This window comes from Anas acuta, chromosome 4 (assembly GCF_963932015.1).
Source record: "Anas acuta chromosome 4, bAnaAcu1.1, whole genome shotgun sequence".
Lineage (NCBI taxonomy): Eukaryota > Metazoa > Chordata > Aves > Anseriformes > Anatidae > Anas > Anas acuta.
In genome coordinates, this window is record NC_088982.1 from 72564337 (window position 1) to 72583770 (window position 19434).

Below are 19434 nucleotides of genomic sequence, written 5' to 3' on the forward strand. Positions count from 1 at the left end.
CTACTGGTCAAAAAAATGGACTTTTTATTCCCTAAGTATCTAGAGCAGTAGGAATTATTGTAAAGCTTTCCCAGTGCTACTAGCTGGAGCTTAAATTTTGCTCTCACCCCCAACTGCACTTGATCAGGTCCCGGTAAAATCCTACTTGCCCGATGGTGGCGTTATTTGCTTCATGCCAATTCTTTTTCTCTCTCTTTTCCAGATGGAAAATTTCTTTGAGAAATATCCTGATGCTGGGGCAGGAGAATCATCCCGGAGTCAGTCAATCGAGCAGGTGAAGACTAATATTCAATGGCTGAAAGATAACAAGGAGGAGATAGAAAGATGGCTAGACTCATGGAAAGGCTCTTCAAGATTTAGTTAAAAATACCAGGCCCTCATTCTGGGTGTGCAGATCCTCGGAGATATTTAGCAATGCGGATTTCTCACCTAGGTACCTTAGGGGACCGAGGTCTGATATTTTTTCTGCAGCCACTCAGGAGACCACTGCCAGAGCAATGTTTGTGTAGCTGCTGATCCTGGATCCTGCCAGCGCTTGTGCATATGAATAGCTTTATATTTTGAGAGATTCATTTGCCTGAATAAACAGGACAAATATTTCAAGTTACTCAAGGCAGAAATGATGGCAGAATTGGGGTCCTTGCTTATCAAGTGGCTCTCAGGCCTTCCGTACACCACTCTGAAAACCTACTTTGTGGTTGATACAGAAGTACACCTACTACACTCAGGGATTCCTTTCCATGTGCACCTTGTGGGAGCTTTGTTCTGGAGAAAAGGGAATTAGGCAGTGATTTAAACTTTGTCTGAGAATCGCCCCCTATATTTATATTCATTAAAAAAAAAAAATCTACATTTGGGATTTAGCTTTGCATTCTTGTCCTACAGAAAGGCCAGTTAAGCTTCCATCTCCATTGATTTTTGAAGTTTAACTACTGGTACATGAGGGATCGATATTATCAGCTTCTTTTTCAATGTTATTATTTGGGATTCTGTAGCTTGGGGAAGGGGTTGTCCTAGTTATTTTTGCCTTATTTCTAAATCTTGTCAAAAGAACTTGCAGCAGCCTTTACTGCAAACAAGACAGATGGTACTTGCTGTCTCTTTTCTTAGGGAAAAATAAAATTTAGAAAATCTACCTGAAAGTCTCAGTCTCTTTCTAATAAAGTGGGAAAACTGCATGGCATACAGAAAAGCAGCCATTTCATAGCCCAGCTATGGGCTACATATAGCTTCAGTGACTTTTAAGGGGAAAACATTTACTCCCTCTGAGCTGTGTCTTGACACCATACAGGCAGCAGATGTGAGCATCAGCCCCTTCTCCCTGGTCTCCTGGGTGGGAAGGAGCAGCAGAAGGGAAGCAGCTGGAGCTGGACGCCCTGGGAGCAGGACCACAAGGCATCTCCCCGTAGGTAGATCTGGGAGAGGTGAGGCACAGCTGTCTGGAAACTGCAGTGAGTCGGGATGACAGAAGCACGGAAAAGCACTTCTCTTCCTTTTAGCCTGCGATGCTATGCAAAGGAAAAGCTGGAGATGCTGAAGAGGTGTCTCTGATGTACAGAAATGCTGGGGAACAAGCTCTGCCCGCCTTTGGGCTGCTGGTCTGCACAGGGGGCTCCAGAGAAGCACATATCCAGGTGGAAACAAACACTTTACCCTACTCCCCCAGGAGATTCAGGGCTGGTACAGTTTTGGGCCTCTCCCTAGATACCCAAATAGCTGCAACAAGCCCAGACTGATCTGGTGACCAAGTCAGCCATCCTGTCAAAGGAAAATGTCAGCAGCCACTTGCCTCCCACAAACAAAACATGACAGGATGCTGACTAACAGTGGTGACAACTGGTTACAGGCACCAGCTTCTCTTCAAGGCCAGGAGGCAGCAAAGGGCCAAGCAATTTCTGCCAGGTTTTCTTATTTTCGGATTGATACACAGAGGACAGCGAGAGTGAAGCAAAACTACCAGCAGGTCAGCCCGTGGGGCTGGCCTTGTTCAGCTGCCTGCTCAGGAGGAGATGAATGGGTTCGCCTCCATCATCCTCCATTTTCAGTGAGTGAATTGGAAGCCCAAAAGCGAGTGACACCTCTCTTGGTGTCAAGGTTTGGTCACCCCACACTGTAATGCTGTCAGGGGGTTGTAGGGCTGTAGTACGTACGGTCAGCCCACAGAATTTTGCTTGGGCTGCAGGTGCTGCCTGTTTTAGTGGCAGGTATTTAACTCCTGCTGACCGCCATGTGGAACAAGGCAGAACTGACACAAGGATGCTCAAGCAGCCAGCTCAGCAGTTTTCCCTTTAAGAGCAGACACTGAAATCTGGCAGAAAGAACTGATTCTTTAACTGTGCCTATGCTTCTGCCTCAATTTGCAGAAACGTGTGGCTGGGCTAAGATTAAGCAGTTACCTTAAGAGATTTCTAACCTTTGTTATACGTAGGTGCTGCTACCATGGAGTGGGCTCAAACTTGCCTTCCTTGTTAGCTACAGGGGTAGGCTCTCATCAGGGAAAGCACAAGAAGGCACGTGGATTTGCTGCGGTGCTGGAAAGCTCTAACAAAACCAGCCTTCATCCCAAACCCACAGACACAGCACTATGCAAGACAAGGCACATATCGGTAGTACCGTGCATCGCTGTTGCAGAAAAAAATCAAAAAGGTCAATCAGAGAGAGACAACAGAAAAATACCACTAAGGCAAAGAGAGAGCAGGAAGCCGAGCACAAGCCTGAGCAAGAACTGGGCGCATGACCCTGCGTGCATGGAGGAGAGAAGGATTTAAAGTAGTGAACCAAGCGATTGCCTCCTGTCATTGCAGTCCTGCCCCACTCAGGAAGACAGGAGGACCACGTGCAGCTTTTGTGCCTGAGTGGTACTTGATCAGAGAGACATTTGGCCAGTGCTTGGGTGCTTCTGATGTTCCAGAAAGGTTTGTTGGATGTCTGCACTGATCTTAAGTAGGTAGGTGAATGTGGAAGTAAACCCAAAAGCCCCAGAAGAAGGCTGCTTTTATAGCACGATAAAGGTTCTGTCAATTTTAAATAATGGTCTCTAGATTATGCGGTGCTCTTGCTACCCTAAACAGTTCATGGAGAATGTAGTGTATGGCATGTGCCTCTCTCAGACTGTTTGTCCTAGACGGATAACAAATCTGGTACATGCTAAATCTTTCGGTCAGGAACTAGTGCCTTTACAAATGGTCTGTGATAAGCTTAAGAATGCCAATTTGAAACTGAATCCAAAGAAATGTGAACTGTTTTAAAAAGAGATAATTTTCCCTCGGTCATTCGATCAGCGAGGAAGGAATTTCCACTGATAAAGCCAAGTGAGGGAGTGCAGAACTGGCTGGCCCCTCAGACCCGCACAGCTTTGGAGGCTCTGCTGCTGCTGTTGCACTGAAGCAAAGGCTATTGCATGCAGAGAGGTAAAGAGACGCTTTGAGTAACCAAAGTGTGGTGTGGTGGACTTAACGAGGGGCCGCTTGTGACTGTTGTAGTGTTGCCTTACACCAGCCCTACAAATCTTTTTCGTATCAGCCACAGCTGTGTGTCCTATAGAGCCTGAGCCTGTGTGCCCCGCGAGGCTGTACATTTGAGAGGCACATGAAAATGCTTTATCTTGCTGATTCAGGTAAAGAAGGGACCGAAAACATCACATTGCTGCACAGAAGAAAACAAATGCCAAGGGGTCTACAACTCCCCAGCTGAGTCAGTTTCTAAAACAGCAGTTAAGATCACTACACAGTACACATACATAAAAACCACCATGCGCCTATGGTATTTCTGTTGAAACAGGACACGATTAGGAAGTAGCCCTCCAGTCATCCTGCAACGACCAGTGCCATCTCCTAGCTACCATCACGTTGGGTGATGGCATCTGCCAGCAGTCTGGGGGACTCAAGGCGAAAAGTATTTTGTAGAGGGCACGGGAGAGCCCAGCCAAGTGGGATCAGAAGCACAGAGCCTCATCCCATTGCTATCAGCAGCAATACTCTGCTGTCAGGTTAAGACTTCATCTTGTGTTGTTATACATATCCAATTATGAAAGTTAGTCAAACAAGGCTGTGTTTGCTTTCCCTAGTGTTTAGGCAGTTGACCTGGAGGTGTTCCAACTTCACACCCACATTTACAGCACCTAAATGTATGCCTGTATGTGGAAAACTGGTACAGGAACAGACAGCTGGATGAGACTATGGTGTTCTCCAGCTCACAGGTACCGCAGTGACTCATACGGCTGCTCAGGTGTCTGAGCATTTCCAAGGTACATTCTGGAAAAAAAAAAAAATCTATTTATCAAAGCACCTGAATTGTATTAGGTTCAGATAAATCTGAGAGGTTCTGGCTTCACAGAGTATATTCTGAAGAGCTGTGAGTGCAGAACAAATCCTGAGAAACAAGACCATGGCACAGTGTCTGAGAGACCCTGCCCTTAAGTAGCACTCACTAGCTGCTTCAGTAATCTCTCACACACAGAAATCTTTTCAATATCAACCCCCTGTTCTTCACACACTGATGTTCAGGGATTTCTGTCTGTTTGCTGGTGGTTTAATGATGCTGAAGCAATGTGTACAGGTGGTCTCAAGAAGCAGGCAGACAGGGAAAGGAAGAGATTCAGGCATGAGAGAGCACTGGAGCCTAACTCCACAAAAGGGAGGCTGGGGATACAAGATTCTTAATTTTAATAAGAATTAAACCTTAATTTTAAGTAGATGGTGGAGGTGTATGTGTGATATCTACCATACAACCTTTGCTTTAGCTTAAATTATCAATGCTAGTTTTTCTTTGGAGATGGATGAAATGCCCAGGTGACTTCTAAATATCCTTTCCGGCAACTTGAATTTTTTTTAAACAACTTGCAGTGGACAAGAGTCTAGTCACAGATATATTTTCTTCCAGGGAGTGCAAGGCCAGTTGCATATCATGAGGTCCTGCCACAGCAGCTTTCCCATTCTGCATTGTCTGCTGTCAAATTCATTCAAACAGCTTGGTGAAGAAGCCAATCCAGCCAGGAACTGCATATCACAGAGCTACAGATCTCACACCTGTAGCAGGTCTGCAACTTCAGGGTATTTTCATGTCCTTTGCAAAGAGGGAGCCTGACACAAAACAGCTGCAGGACTCTCTTCAGAGGATAGTCACTGTAGCTATAGCCAGAGAAAAAGTTGCAGGACGTTATGGCAAGAAGTTGTTAACGCCGTAGGTCATGTTCTTATGAGCCAAAATAGTTGCTGTGGCAGTCTAGGAGGCAGATTTTGCAGGTGTCTGGTGGGCAGCCAAAACCAGATTTGATTCATTTATTTTAGCAAATGCTCTCTTTCAGCAAACTGAAATTACGGCCCACCCAGGTTCGTTAAGCAAGCTCAGATGGAGAAAACACTGTGGACCTGAAGCTACAAAATCACTGATGAAAAGTCATCAGCTCCCTTTTTCTTAGGCTGGAGCACTTACAAAGAAAGCAAGCAGCTCAAGGCTCTGTTCCATCTCCTCCACAGAAATGCAAGAGAATTCTTCCCCGTGACAATATCCCAGGCCTGGTCTTTCAAATTCCCACATGGTACTTAAATAATAGCCAGGACTAAAAGCAAATGTGTAGCTTTCTAGTTTGGTCCTTCACATGAGCATCTGAAAACACAGGAATGCCAGGCTGCTGTATTTTATTATTACGTGAAGTAAAGATGGATGTCCTCAACGGAGACTGCTAATAAGCTCAGACCTGCATTAATAGGCCCTACACAAATACAAACGTGTAGGATCAGAGTTGTCGAGCACAGCGGTTTGAGCAACAGCCCGAAAGGGAAGGCATGCGGTTTGAAATTCTCTCCAGCAGACACAATAATTCACCAAGTCGTCCACCTCCCGCACAAGGTCTCCGACCGCTGCACGTAAGGGGCGTTCCTCTGCTCTGGCACTCCGGTAAAGGCAGCCCCTCTTGTACTTTACCACTTCACGGACCCCAAAGCAAAAGGCTGAGTCCTGTGGAAGGGCACAGTTGTCAGGCCAGGCAAGATTTCAGCTTTTCGTTTCCCCTGCCCAAAACAAAGCTCCATTCAAGCCGCATAGGCTCACTCCCCTCCTCCCTAGTTCAGGAGAAAAACAAACAAACAAAAATGTGCTCCCCTAGCGAGTGCCCCAAAATAACATGACTGCTGGCTTCACACGCGGGCTGCCGAGCTTCCCGGCCAGACTGCAAGGGAGGAAAGACAAGCTCCAGGCAGGAAAGTGAACCAACACAAACTGGGAGGTGAACCAGAGCAAACTACACCCTCAGGTATCGGCCTAGCCACAGAACAGAAGCGCACAATTGCGCAATTTGAGAAAGGCCGATGCAAGCAGGGGCAGGTTTTCATCAACACTGAGTCAGTCACTGCTTTATTACAAACACGGAACAGCCAGCAGAGCCAACAACACGCAATTTGCATTGGAACAACACAACCTAGGGGAAGGTCAGCCCCGGCAAAGATCAGATTGCAGGAGAGGGAAATCAGGTAGGCAGCCAAACAGCATGTCGTAGTTGGCATCGGAGCAGCCTGGCCGGAAAAGTCGGGGCTAGGATGAAGGACGTTGTTCATGTGAGCACGCTATGCTAACAAGCCAATGCTAACATCAGACAGACTGCTCCCCACGGCCGCATCTGTACAGGCATGATTACAATGGAAGAGAGCAAAGAGAGAAATGTTTGGTCATCTGTGCATTTGGAAAGGCTGGAGAACACAACATCAGTCCAAAACAATCTGCTTATTCTGATCTGATGGACAGGTGATTCCACTCGGGAAAAAATTAAAACCACAACATTTCTGGAGTACCTTCTGGGCTGTCCAAGTGAACACAGAAACAATGTGCAGGACAGGGGACCAGAGAGGCATTTAAGTTGCCAAAGTAGTTTGATAGACATGTCCTGGTGACACACGTCCTATCCTGGGTGTTGTTTGTTTAAACATGCCTATTTTCGACATTAACAGCTCTGCACAAGTTATTGAAGAGTTCTTGGCAAAATACTGAAGTATTTTTAAAATTGTTTGAGATGTAGCTCCTTACATAGGAGATGAATGCAACCCATCAAAGACAAATCAGATGGGGAAGATTAGGACAGAAAGAGTAAGCACCAGAAAACATATTAGAAAAATAATAGCATTTTGCTATGGGAAAGGTATTGCCCCCCCAAAACATATATCAAAGTAAAACATAAACTTGTAGTAAAGTAAAAAGTAAATGTAGTAAAAAGTAAAGTAAAGGTAAAATATTAAAATGTTTACTACTATAATTAGGAGCTATTGCTCAAATACATCTTAACAGGTAACTCGAAAATTATAATCTGTTTTCTGTGTGCACCAGAAAAAAAAAAAATGAATATGGTGATCTGGGAAATGTGGTTTGTCTGTGCATTTCCTAATCTCACGGGGTTGTAACAGCTAGAATGATTTTATGGTTAAAAGGATGGAAATAAATAGGATAATCATGCAGAAGCATCATGGAGATAGAAATGAACTTTTTTCCCCCTCGTAAAAGGAAAACAACAACAACAAAAACCATACTCCTTGGTCGAAGACGAGAACATGCAGTGAAAAAGATTTTCCTATTCTTATTTCTCCACAGTGTATTAAGAGCATCCTCTAGTGACGGTAAGCGGTCATTGCATTTAATTATAGTTGCTTTAAGACAGCGTGCTTAACTGTTGGAAATACACCTTAAGAAAATAAAGCTGTCTTAAGGATCTTAGGAATAACACCAGTCATTTATGCAGGCACTTCTAAGTAACACCACGTAAGACTACTTAACCTAGAATAAATGACAATCGTTAAGCTAAAATTTGTAATCATACGAGTCAAACGAATAAACAACAAAAAATAAAATGCCTATAAGATAAGGTTCTATGTTGCTTTTGAAAATTTTGTTTAGCCATTCAATTCCTTAGAAACTGCTGGAAATGCAAGTTATGTTCCAAAAAATGCAGGGCACTACTATAAAGGACCAAGAAGCCAAACACTCAGAACCTGACAGTTGTAAAGAACTGGCTTGCACGCCTGTGCTCAGCAGGCAAATTGAGCTTGAGAGTGATGGTTTTTACCTCAAGGAGTTGTTTTCAGCCAAATAAAGTTTTTTAGCAAAAACAGGCAGGTGTTATTTGCAGCGATGAGAAACGCACATAAACTCAGACCATTCTGTGCCAGGTATCTGTTAGCTCTTTCCACTTACATCACCTGATTTCTTAAAAAGATATTACATCTCCTTGCAAGCTTGACTTTCTTTACGAACATACACGTGTGTGTGTTTCAGGGGGCTTTGGAAAAAAAGCACCTGCCAATGATGTGACTGGATAACCCCCTGCACTCAGCAAAACATGGTGGGGCTGCAGCAGGAGCCGTGCTGCTTGCAGGAACAGCCTCTGGCGTGGCAGAGCCTGGGCTGAGGAGCCGCATCCTCCCCCAGAGGACATCTCCTGTCCAGGACCACGCCACCCAGCTGCCAGTAGCCCGCAACAAAGCGCTTTCAGTCTGAGCTCAGTATTTCCAAAACAGGTTTGTGTTTGTCTTTTTTAATCCATTGCTTTTAAGATTGATATGTTCTTTCATTCCTCGCTGAAAAGAAGTTAAGAAATATTTATTTAACAAACCTTACCACCTGCCTTTAAGTCATTATGTCATTTACAGAAGAACAGCTCAACCATCACTGTCCATGGCTGTTCTCCCACAAGTATGAGTCTGCTTTGACCTCTGAAGAGCCGTTCAGATGAGCTGAGCTTTGCTGTCAGAAACGGGACCCACGTTCACCACCGTGTTTGCAGCCCTGGCAACTCTGTGAGACTTCTGTGCTGTCATACAGGGGAGGGTGAAGAGCAAGAGAGAGGCTGGGAGACCAGGACCCGCAGGGGGAAGAGCCCCCAGCCATCATTCACCCATTGCCAGCAGCGCCAGGCAGCTGGCAGGGCCTCACCATGGTGCCTCAGGGCACTGAAGGAGAAGGGCCCCTTGCTCTGCTCAACAGCCAGGAGGGATGTTGGAGATGAGTTGTGCTGAACGGCTCATCCTAAAGGCGGGGCGTCGAGTTTGCCCTGTCAGAAAAGCAAGCATGAAGCACGCGGCTGCCAGCACTCTAACATGTCCGCCCTCCCATATCCCTCAGGCCTGCCTCTCCCACCAGGTGGCCTTTCCCTGATGTGGTCCTGGGAGGGCCTGTGGCCTTTTCCAAATCCTTGCTTTATTACAGTTGTGCTGCACAGAGTTTGAATTTTTACTCTTTTAAAGAAAAAGCCCCTCCCTGGGAGCATGGCAGAATTTTGGCCTTGTCACTCATGGCAGCGGGCCTCATCTGGTGGCACCTTCTCGACAGGTACCAAAAGGAGAGCTAACTTTGTTTCCTTTCAATGTCTTTTTGCTTCAGGGGTCTTTTGAAGACCCTGCAAAGTTATTATTTTTTACTTTGAAAGCCACTGGGTGTAGGGAGGTGTCCTGAAGAACTCAGCTCATATTTGAAGCCAGGTCTACTTTTAACTGGATTTTCTTTTTCTAAATAGCCCAGAGCTGAAAGAGGAGAAGGAGAGGGTGCTGGCAGTGTTGTTTGTATGAAACTCATCCACAGCAAAAACTTCAGCATTCGGCGAGCTCGTGTGGCTCTCCAAAGGTCTGCTGGTTAATTGGCCTGCTCTTTTAGGGAAGGTTTTAACAGTGTAGGAGGCATAAGCCTTTGTAAATAATTTTATCTTAAATGCAGAAGGCCTTATTGAGCAGTCCTTGCTCAGGGAAGGCTCCTTGTAAGCTTGTCTGGAGCAAAAACCAAGCGAGGGGCTGAGGGCTTGCTGGAGCAGCACGGAGGAGCTCACCCAGGCCGCCCCCCGCCACGTCTGCCAGGCATCAGTACTACGGCGGTCTCACTAGAGGGAGCAATTTATTTTGAAATATTAGTCAATATTAGCTCAGTGCTTAGCTGGGCCACCAGTGGGTCAAAATTAAGAAGGCTTTTCTGAAGCAAATAGACATTTTAAGATAAAGCGACAAGGGGAATGGAGAAATGAAAAGCCAGTTCTAGTTAACAGTCCTGATTTCGGAAACAATGAGTTATGAATGAAAAAAGGTATTTATGCAACATACAGAGATGTTTTTCTGTGTTGTTTTTCCTGCTGAAACATCAACAGTAGAGTTTTTGTCCCTGTTTCCAGTAGAGAACCTTGTTTTCAGGGATTGCAGATCATTTTGGTTGGCACTTGCTGTGAAGTTTTGTGCCTTTACTTCAAAACATGCATAGAGCTATTCTCTTTTTTATCATAGGCTGTAAAAGGAAATCAATTCCCAGATGCATCGAGATTTTTAGATGTATCGCTAGCACTCAGGGTCTGTCAACATTTTCACCTTAAATCATTATTTAATGTTGAGTCATAAACACTTTTCTGTAAACATTTATTTAGTGCCTGACAAGGTCTCCCCTCTGAAGCGGGTGGGGGTGGTATTGCTCAAAAAAACAGGATTTTAAAATATTTTTAATGCTGTCTTTAGCGGACATGTTCTAAATCTGTCATGATTCAATGCTTGCCTTATTCAAAGTCTATATCTGGGTAAGTTTGTTCTGGACTTGTATGGTGCCTAGCACAGTGAGGTTCTCAGAGACCCGAGGCACCGAGGCATAAGCAAATAATACAGATTTAATACTGACCGTGTTTATGCAGCCTGACCCCAAGTACCTCTTTGCTCCCGGGTCTTGCTGTCTGCCTTGGCTACGCCTTGCCTCTGTGTCAGGACAAAATGTAGGGATGTGGTCTCTCTGCATGTCCAGAATTAAAAACTTTGTGCATCTGGGGGAGTGCAGAAGCTGGCTCTTTGTTTCATGTACTGAGCAAAGAGTCACTGAATACAGAATTTCTGAATGCGTTTGCTTCAGCGTGTTTCGGACGCAGCCTTTAAAAGCCATAAACCTGCCATTCAGTCAGCTGAAGCAGAGCCTTCTCTCTGTGGAGCAGCAGCCGTGTGATAAAATTTGAAGGGCTGGAGTTGAAAAGGTCCACATGTGAGTGGGCACATTAACATAGCTGCCCCCTATGTTGTGTAAAATACGGCATTAGAGCAATGTTATCACTATTAGAAGAAAGTATCAGCACTGAAGTTATGTTTGGTGATGATGGAGGCTCTGTGCTTTACCCGAATAGCGATCAATTTTTATTCTTCAGATCTGAATTGTGCAGCTAACAGACTACAACCACAGCCTCGCTGCATTTCAGGAGGCCGACCACGGGCAGGATGGAGGTATGCACTCCACACTAGGCGCTAGCAGCATGCTGGTACAGAGAGCATGATGTTATACTTAAGGAAGCTGCGCTTGCGATACAGCAGGATCCTGGATCTAAGGGCCATTTATCACAGCGTAAGGAGCTGAAACAGAGCCTGAGGAAGGGAAGAGGAAAAGAAGGGCTGTGCGATGTTTATCTCCATCACAGCCTAGAAAAATAGCCTTTCTTTTACAGTCATGGACATTTTGCTGTCAAGAGAATCAAATCTCAGTTTTCGCTGGAAGCTTTTAAAAGAATAGCAAACACAAGGAAATGCAGAATTAGGGCTGCCCCCGAATGTGATTGAATAGTGGGAGAAAATAACTTTTTGTAGTCTTAATCTCTACTAATCCACCATATTTTTTTTTGAGTCCAGACTGAGATTTTCTGGTAATACTTCACACACACACACACACAAAGTCTGTTTTTTTTCTACTTGCCTTACTCTACAGGTGAATGGAGATTTAATAGATGTGGCGTCAGGCAAGGAGGAAGTAAATCTGACAGACCAAAAGAACGTGACTAATAATCGGTTCATACGGAAAGCCTTTTTGTTAACACTGACGTAACTCCTTTGCTGAGTGAGCAGGGAAAAATCTATTTGGTTCTTTCAGCAAGGTACTGCAGCGCAAGCTTAACTTTAACTACATGAATAATGCCACCAACTGAGTTCAGTGTTAGAAATTTAAAAATATTAGCAGCTTCGGTTAATTGCTCAGGGATCTCCCACTGTTTTGAGAAAATTTGCAGAAAGAAAAATCTGAATACCAAGGGAAGTTTAAAAAATTTAAATAAAGATGGGCACAAATTGCCTTCGTGTGTTACCCCCCTCCAGCTTTCCATCATTCCTGGTGACACCAATCACAGTGTATATATTTCCATTCTCTTCATTGCATGTGGTCAAACAGTACTGATGTGACCAAACGGTTGGTAGTACATAGAGCATGTCACATGTGAAAATGTCTTTAGCAGCATAGCTCAACTCAAGCAACAGCAACAGCTTGAACTCTGATTTGCTTGATTTCTATTAATGAAAATCCAGAGTGCCTAAAAAAATCAAGTTCTATACGTAAAGTACAAGCATATTTAATATGTAATAAATCCATAACATTTTCTTGTCTATTTCATAAGCAACTTCTATTTGGACCAAGGCTTGTTGGGACTAGCAGCACTGTTTACAGGACAAAGTTAGCCCTTAACATAACAAATTTATGATTTTATTCATAATCTAATGTTTCTCATTAATGTGTGTTGCCAGTTCAGTGGAGACTGAGATTCTTAGCATGACAGACATTTTCATAAAACTTCAGACAGCTTTGTATTTCTGTTAGTTTAAAATGTGTGTTATTGCATGTAGAAGCAGAAAAGTTATATTTTAAAAAAATACATCTCATTGTATTTTTTACAGTCCTGAACTTAAACACAAATTCTTGCCGTCCCCACACGTGGTTGGGGGGAGAGAGGGGGGTTAAGCTTTCACATTCACCAAACTACACCTAATTCACACGGGCAGAGTGCTCTACAAAACCCACAAAGGCATCAAGTAATCAATTCTTTAGAGGCAAGTGGGTTCATCTATTTCTGCTACAAGAAAAAGTTGTGCTTTGCAGAAAGCCCTTTGCCCTTTGCCATGTGAATTAGCAGTGCACCGCTGGTAATCTAAGTGGATTAAAGAAGGGTAAAGGCTCCTGGCCCATAAAAGCCTGCTCTACAGGTAGATTTTGTACAAGTGGAACTGTGTCGGTTGCGTGGGAGACTTTGGGGGGGGAAGCACTGGGGGGTCTTTTAACTGCATCTACAGCTCCTGGTATCAATTCACTTACAGTGGCAGGAAGGTGCTTGCAATTCATTCCTTTTCCTGGCGAGGAATAATAATACTGGTATGGGGTCTTTATGCGGGTATAATGGCAGACACGACATGGGGGAGAGGGGGAAGGCTGTGCCGCTGCCCTTACGCCCGAGCGGTCGGAGCGATGCAGCTTCTGTGCAGAGCTGGGGCCGAAATGGTGGGTTCCCCAAGAAAGACAAGAGAGGCAGTCTGCAGCTATAACGCACCGGGCTTAAGAGTTTTGCTGGTGAGCATATCTAGGAGCTTGGCATGCGGACTAGATAAATGTTTAAAAATAAGCCTAGTGCCCAAGCCGACGAGCTTGTGCCTTCTTGAATATATTTATTTGAAAAAGTAAATGGGTTTATCTGGGAGCCTGCTTCATTTGACTCCGGCTCTCATCAGAGATGTAACGCTGACTTGCCTTTTTCCTTACTCACCTGAATATTTTTGGTATCTGGAACAAAGAAGATAAAGAGGGTTGTACTCTATTAATCACGCTTGTCTTTGTTCTCAGGCTACCTCTCTTCCTTCTATCCCTCCTCCAAGCACACCTCCCTTGCCAAGTCTTTAGCGAAAAAAAGTAATCGCTGCTATGTTCTTCCAGGGACTCCAGCACTTACTGGTACAACATGTAATACTTGTGTCTGATTTGTTTTGTTGGTATCTGAATGGGAGCCAGTAAAAAAAAAAAAAAAGAAGAAAAAGAAAAAAAAAAAAGAAAGAAAAAAAAAACACATAAAAATGGAATTTTATAAATAACAGATGTGAGCTTTTTTATGAAAAATGTTTGGTTTTGAAAATGTTCAGAGTTTTTAAGGAAAAAAATCTAATTCTGTTTTCATTTTCTTTTTCTTTCTTTCTTTCTTTCTTTTTTTTTTTTTCTTTTGTTCCTGACTCTATTTTCCTGAGGGTAGAGGGTGAATAAAACTTTCCTGGTGAAGAAAAGAAAGGAAAAGTATTGTCTTTGTTTTTAACTTGGTGAAATGAGCACAGAGAGGCTAAAGTCAGGAAGTTTCCACAAAACTGGGATAGCTCGGAGGTGACACCCTGTTCTTGGGGTACTCACTGCTACATGGTACAAATCCTGCTGCTATTATTTACCAGCAACACATCTAGCAATTACTTCCATTGGATTCAACAGGGCTTCAAGAAAAGATTTTGAAGAAAAATGTGGGGTTCCCTTCTGCCAGCCTTCAGGAGCTGGATAGCTGACTCCAAAAACTGGATTCCAAAAACTGGTAGCCTGTCCTGACGTGGGCTGGGGACGTGCCTGGGACCCACGTTTGTGCTGTGGAAGTCTAAACCACTCTCAGACCTGAGCACGTAGGCACAGTCCTGGGTACCAAAGGCCTCACAGCAGTCGATCCAGTCCCTGACTGATGAGCAAGCCACTCGGCTGAGCTGCTTTCCATGCTCTTTTCCATGTCAACGAGGATGTCCTCTAACTACAAGCGGTGCCCTCACCTGCCCTACCCACGCCGATTGCCCTCTGCTAGTGCTCACAAACTCCAGAGGGGATGCAATCCATTGGGGTCCCTCTTAATGCCATGGAGTCTGGGCTGCCTCCCACGGTCCCCAGCTGGGCACGGCCATCCACCTCCAGCTCTCTGTCATCTCTGTGGAGAAAGCGCTCAGCCCTCAATCGCAGCCTGGCCTGGGTATCTTAATCCTCTTGGCAAGTGCAGCATTACATGCCCCTTGCCTGTGTCTCTCCAGATGCCCACCGCGATCTGCCTCCCTGCTGCGCTCAGCTGGCCTCCTCCCACAAGCACGCGAGTGGCGATGCCGGCGGTCTCTTGGCCACAAACTCTCCTCAAGATCTTCCAAGCCCGCACTGGAGAGCTGGGGTTCAAAAGTGCAGCCTCGGGGGCTGTCTGAAGGATTACTGGCTGGGTCCAGAAAGTGAAGCAAGCAGCAGCCCCCAGCTCGCCATCATCACGGGGAACCCTCTGGGATGTGCTGCGGCGTTTTGGCTCCGTAACACGTCGATCTGTGTTTCCTACAACAGCCGTAGCCTGATGAGAGCTGGCGGGGGCTACGGCACGTGTAACCTTCAGAGAATTGAGCTGCCCGGCTCTAACGAGGCTCTCCAGAGTACGTCCAAACCAGAATATCACGGTTTTGGCTGATATTATTTAGGAAAGCAAAGGGCATGTTCCTGACACCAGAGTAACCCTGTCAGCAAATTCACATCCCTGCTCCCGAGCACATGCAAGCGAGTGCTCTGCAGTGGGGCGGAGGTGTTTTTCTCCCTTTAGAAAACGAGCCGAATGACAGATTCATTTCATTACCCCTGGAAAATAATGGCTGAGCCATTTCTGCTGAATCTTTAACCAAAAGATAAATAAATCATCAACCGTAAGATAGACAGCCTTCAGGGATGTTTTTAGGAGGAAGGAAAGCATGGAAAAATGTTGAGTGCCTAAAATAGTCTTTTACAAAAGGAAACTCTGCATTCTTACGGATGCGATGGAGTGCAATGTTTCCCAGTAACCGCGTTTACTATTACAGGCATCTGTGCCACACCTTTTGCCAAAGTACTTCTTCAAGGAAAAGGAAAAATGTTTCACAAGTAGTGAGTTAAAAATAATCTTGCTCTTCTTAACCCATTAGCAGTTAAGTATGCTTCAGGGTGGGATCTCCCCCCAGCTGCTCAGATCCCTTTGCTCAGAGGACCATCTGCGTGCTGCCTTCCCCTCAGAGACAAATTAAGCTGTCCCTGTCCCATTCTTGTCCTCCCCTTCTCTCAGCTATGGCGAGGGAGTTTTCCAGTCCAGAAACCAACTGAGCTGCAGGTGAAAATATCACTGGCTCCTCTGGTCCTTGGAGGGATCTGAGAGAAGTCCCATGGACTGGGTGGACCAGCATCGCCCTTCCCTTCAAGGGGCTTTGAGGGAGCTGTGGCCAGCAGCCCGCTGGGAACGTGGTTCCTGACAGCTATGCCTAATCCACTGCATTATATGATCCCTTAGGATTTGCTGAGCTTCTTGGGGATTACCTGGATTTATTGAGGAAAAGCTTCTTCCCAGATCTTCACAAGCAGATCTCTTTCTCCTGAATCCTGTCCTGAGGAGGTTCAAGGAATAGGGGCTCTGGCAGAAGAAGCATCGTTGTGTGAACTAGAAATCGTCACTGCCTTCTGCATAGGGATGCATTGAGGCAGAAGGTTAAGTGCCATGCTCAGGGCTACAGAGCAACAACGTGGTAGAGCAGAAAAAGTAATCTGGCACCCTGACTCCTATTTGTCTCTGGTTTCTATTCTCTCATTCTCTGATGCCTTCAAATCTGTAGTTAACATCACCGTAACGCATTTAGAAATGAAGGGAAAATAAATATTTTTTCCTGTGGGCAGTAAAGATGAGTTGATTTTGCCTAGTTGTAAAATTCAGTTATGTATAAATGATTCTTTATTTTATAATAGCTATTAGAGTGTTTGTTTGCAGGATTTTCTTGGGGTGGAAACTTCAGAAGAAGCATTGCTTTGAGCTAATCATTTAGCAAAGGACAAAGATGCCTTAGATTGCTGACTCGTCCTATAGTTAATGGTTCTCTCAGGCTTTTCTCTGTCAAATGTGGCAACTATGACATCAAATGTTATCTCTGTAAACACATGCCAACTTAAAATAGCACATGGGGGGTGGGGGGGGAGCTCCTTATCCTATATTTTCGCCACGATTATGGTCACCGGCGTGTTCGTCTCACCATGGAAAGAAATAGACTTTGGGATAGCTACGCTTTCCAAAAGTTAATTTTTAAAAACAAATGACTAATCTAACAAACCATTCCGCTTTCAAATTAGCCACCTTAGGGACTCCTCCTCTGAGCATATAAAATATGGAATCCTCATTTCTGGGATGCCAGAGGTGACGCTGTGCTATATTGTTTGCACAGCCTCACCGTGGGCACGGGGACAGCAGGAGCTATTAGAGCCTTTATCCCAAGGACCTTGCGGGACAGCAGACTGGCAGGTCAGAGAACCAGACAGCTTTGTTGATCTGCCACTGATCTGCCGTGTGACCTTGAGCAAGTCTTTTCACTTTTCTCTAGCTCTGCTTCTCCTCCTACAATTTGCCTTATCTATTTAAATGGCAGCCTTTCCGAGCAGGGAATTTCTCACCTTGCCTTGGCTAGCAGTGCTCAGCTGAATGTGAAGCCGCCTTCCTTGGGATTATTGCATTGCGAAACTAGCACGCTGTGCTACCAATGAGAAGAATTAGTATAAAATCCCAATCAGTTATTTTTTTCAGAGGGATCTCCGTGGTGGTCAGTAAAGTCCCCTTCTCCAGTTATTTCAGCCCTGATGCTCTTCCTATCCAGGAGCTGAAGCTGTGAGACAGCATCACCAACGCTGCCGCTTTCCAGCGAGGTTTTCGGGGGCAGCACAGAGCAGGGCAGGCCATGCTGTGACTGCTGAGCTGCACTCCTCCTAGGAGCAGGTCGAATCCGCTCCCATGCTGGGCTTTATCAAGCAGGACGAGAGGTGCTCCTAATCCTGGCCGTGAGTGAAAGTGTGCCCGGGGAGCCGCCAAGACTTTCCTCTGACGCTGGCAATGGACCTCTGGGCAATGGTGCACGTCTCCAGGATCTATACTCAAAAGCCTCAGATGTTCATTTAGTGGAGCTTTTGTACGTATGGCACCTGTTCCTGGATGTTGGGAAAAGTACAAAGAGAAAACCACACCGAGGTCAGGCTTTTCTTCATTCCTCACGGCACGTTGTTGGTAGATGTCTCCATGCCAGCAAACAGCCTCCTCGGTCAGGGACCGCCACTGACGGACCAGTGCTGCAGGAAAATTCAGCCTAGATCGATGGTATTAAACGCAGGTCGGAACAGGGAGGCTTTTGGGGGCTGAACCATGATTTTTGGATGGAAGGTATGCTTCGGTCGAGGGGATAATGTGTGCTGCAGCTAATGTTGACTTTGGCCAAGTGGCTTATTATCCTAACTAGGAGATGTTTGTAAATATGCCCAGAAATATCTAATACATTTCACTAGCCAGGCACAAGCTGTCAGCCTACGGCATATCTATAGCACAGCAGTTTCCTCGGCATTTTTCCTCTAAATTAGACAAAGTGCCAGACTGTTTAAGGCAGCAGCACACTGCCCAGAGCAGGATTTCTTAACCGAGTCCAGGGAGAAATGCGCCCACCTACCTCACCAGCAAGCTGCGGGGAGCCGAGGCTCACGTCCCAGCAGCATCCTTTTCCCAGCCAAGCACACGCCTCCTCCTCCATCTGCAAGCTGGGAAGAGTCAGGGTAGGAAAGCTGGGGCTGTGCCTTCCTCTGGCGCGCGCACACGGCAAATCCCAGAGCTTTCTGCCTGCGATCCCCCTGAGTCAGCGAACAGCTGGGTTTCTATCCCAGTCGGGAGGCAGCTCTCGGAGGAACATCTGGCTCCGGTCTCTGTCTTGTCTGCTGCTCCTTCACACATCTACTTCCTTGCAAAGACCTTACTGGGGGGAGCGGGAGGGGAAACCGGCTCGAGGTTCTCTGCACTGCTTAAACAGGACCACCCTGCTGCACTGCAACAAACACAGAAGCAACGCTTCTCTATTTCCTACGAAAATACAGCGCACAAATAAGGTTGATGAGGAGATGCAGTCGCATTTGTCTATTGCCGTGTAGCTCCAGCATTTCTGGCACTTAGGGGAAGGTTACGTGCAGGGATGCCGCTCGCCTTCCTTCCAATTTGAGCTCCCGTGGTGTAGAGGAGGGCTGCCTGCGTGGAGAGGGCAGGGTGAAAGCTCAGAGTGTTTTCTGGGGCTGCACGACATGCTGAGCAGGGAAGCCAGCCCAGCCAGCCTCACAGATGAAGCCCTTGCCTCACGATTTGTCCCAGGAGAAGCTAGTGGCGATCTTTTCAGGGACTCGTACTGCTCAGTGTGAGCAACAGTGGCCGAGTGTCCTCCCCAGCAATTTCCAAATGAGTGCAAACCAAATGAGAGAGGGGAAGAACAAAGGACGCTGCTGTGGGGCAATAGATTTGAGGGAAAAAATTGTGATTTTGTGGTCAGTCAAATATGGAATGTGCTGATGGTTCCTTAAGATTTTTCTAATGGAAAAATCATAAGCTGCAAATAGTTAAATCAGAGTCTCTATTTCTCAGCAAACATCTTAAATTACACATAAAAATCTCTTAAACGCCTCAGCTTAAGGGAGGCCCTGGCTAGCTCGAGATCCTTCGCCTTTTGGGGATTTCGCAGCAGACCACCCACTGGGAAAATGAGAAGTTGGCATCTCCAACACTGTGGCACTTTTTCTGGAGACGAGTCTCCGAAACGCTGCGCTCTTTTCCCCAGGGAGATGAAATGAAAGTGTCTAACTTGGTCTACGTGATTTGACAAAGTAGGGAAGCATAAATCA

General features: G+C 45.7%; 1 protein-coding gene and 1 long non-coding RNA gene across 2 annotated transcripts in view; one reads left to right on the forward strand and one right to left on the reverse strand.

The window, feature by feature from the left end:
- Positions 1–1135, forward strand: part of ENPEP (glutamyl aminopeptidase) — a 33792-nt gene extending 32657 nt beyond the window's left edge. The window contains exon 20 of the mRNA XM_068681974.1: positions 203–1135. Within this exon, the coding sequence (XP_068538075.1) occupies positions 203–364 (162 nt within the window). The 3' untranslated portion in view covers positions 365–1135. The remainder of the gene's footprint in view (positions 1–202) is intronic.
- LOC137856523 (uncharacterized) overlaps positions 1–19434 on the reverse strand; it is a 56108-nt gene that overhangs the window by 28682 nt on the left and 7992 nt on the right. The window lies entirely within an intron of this gene.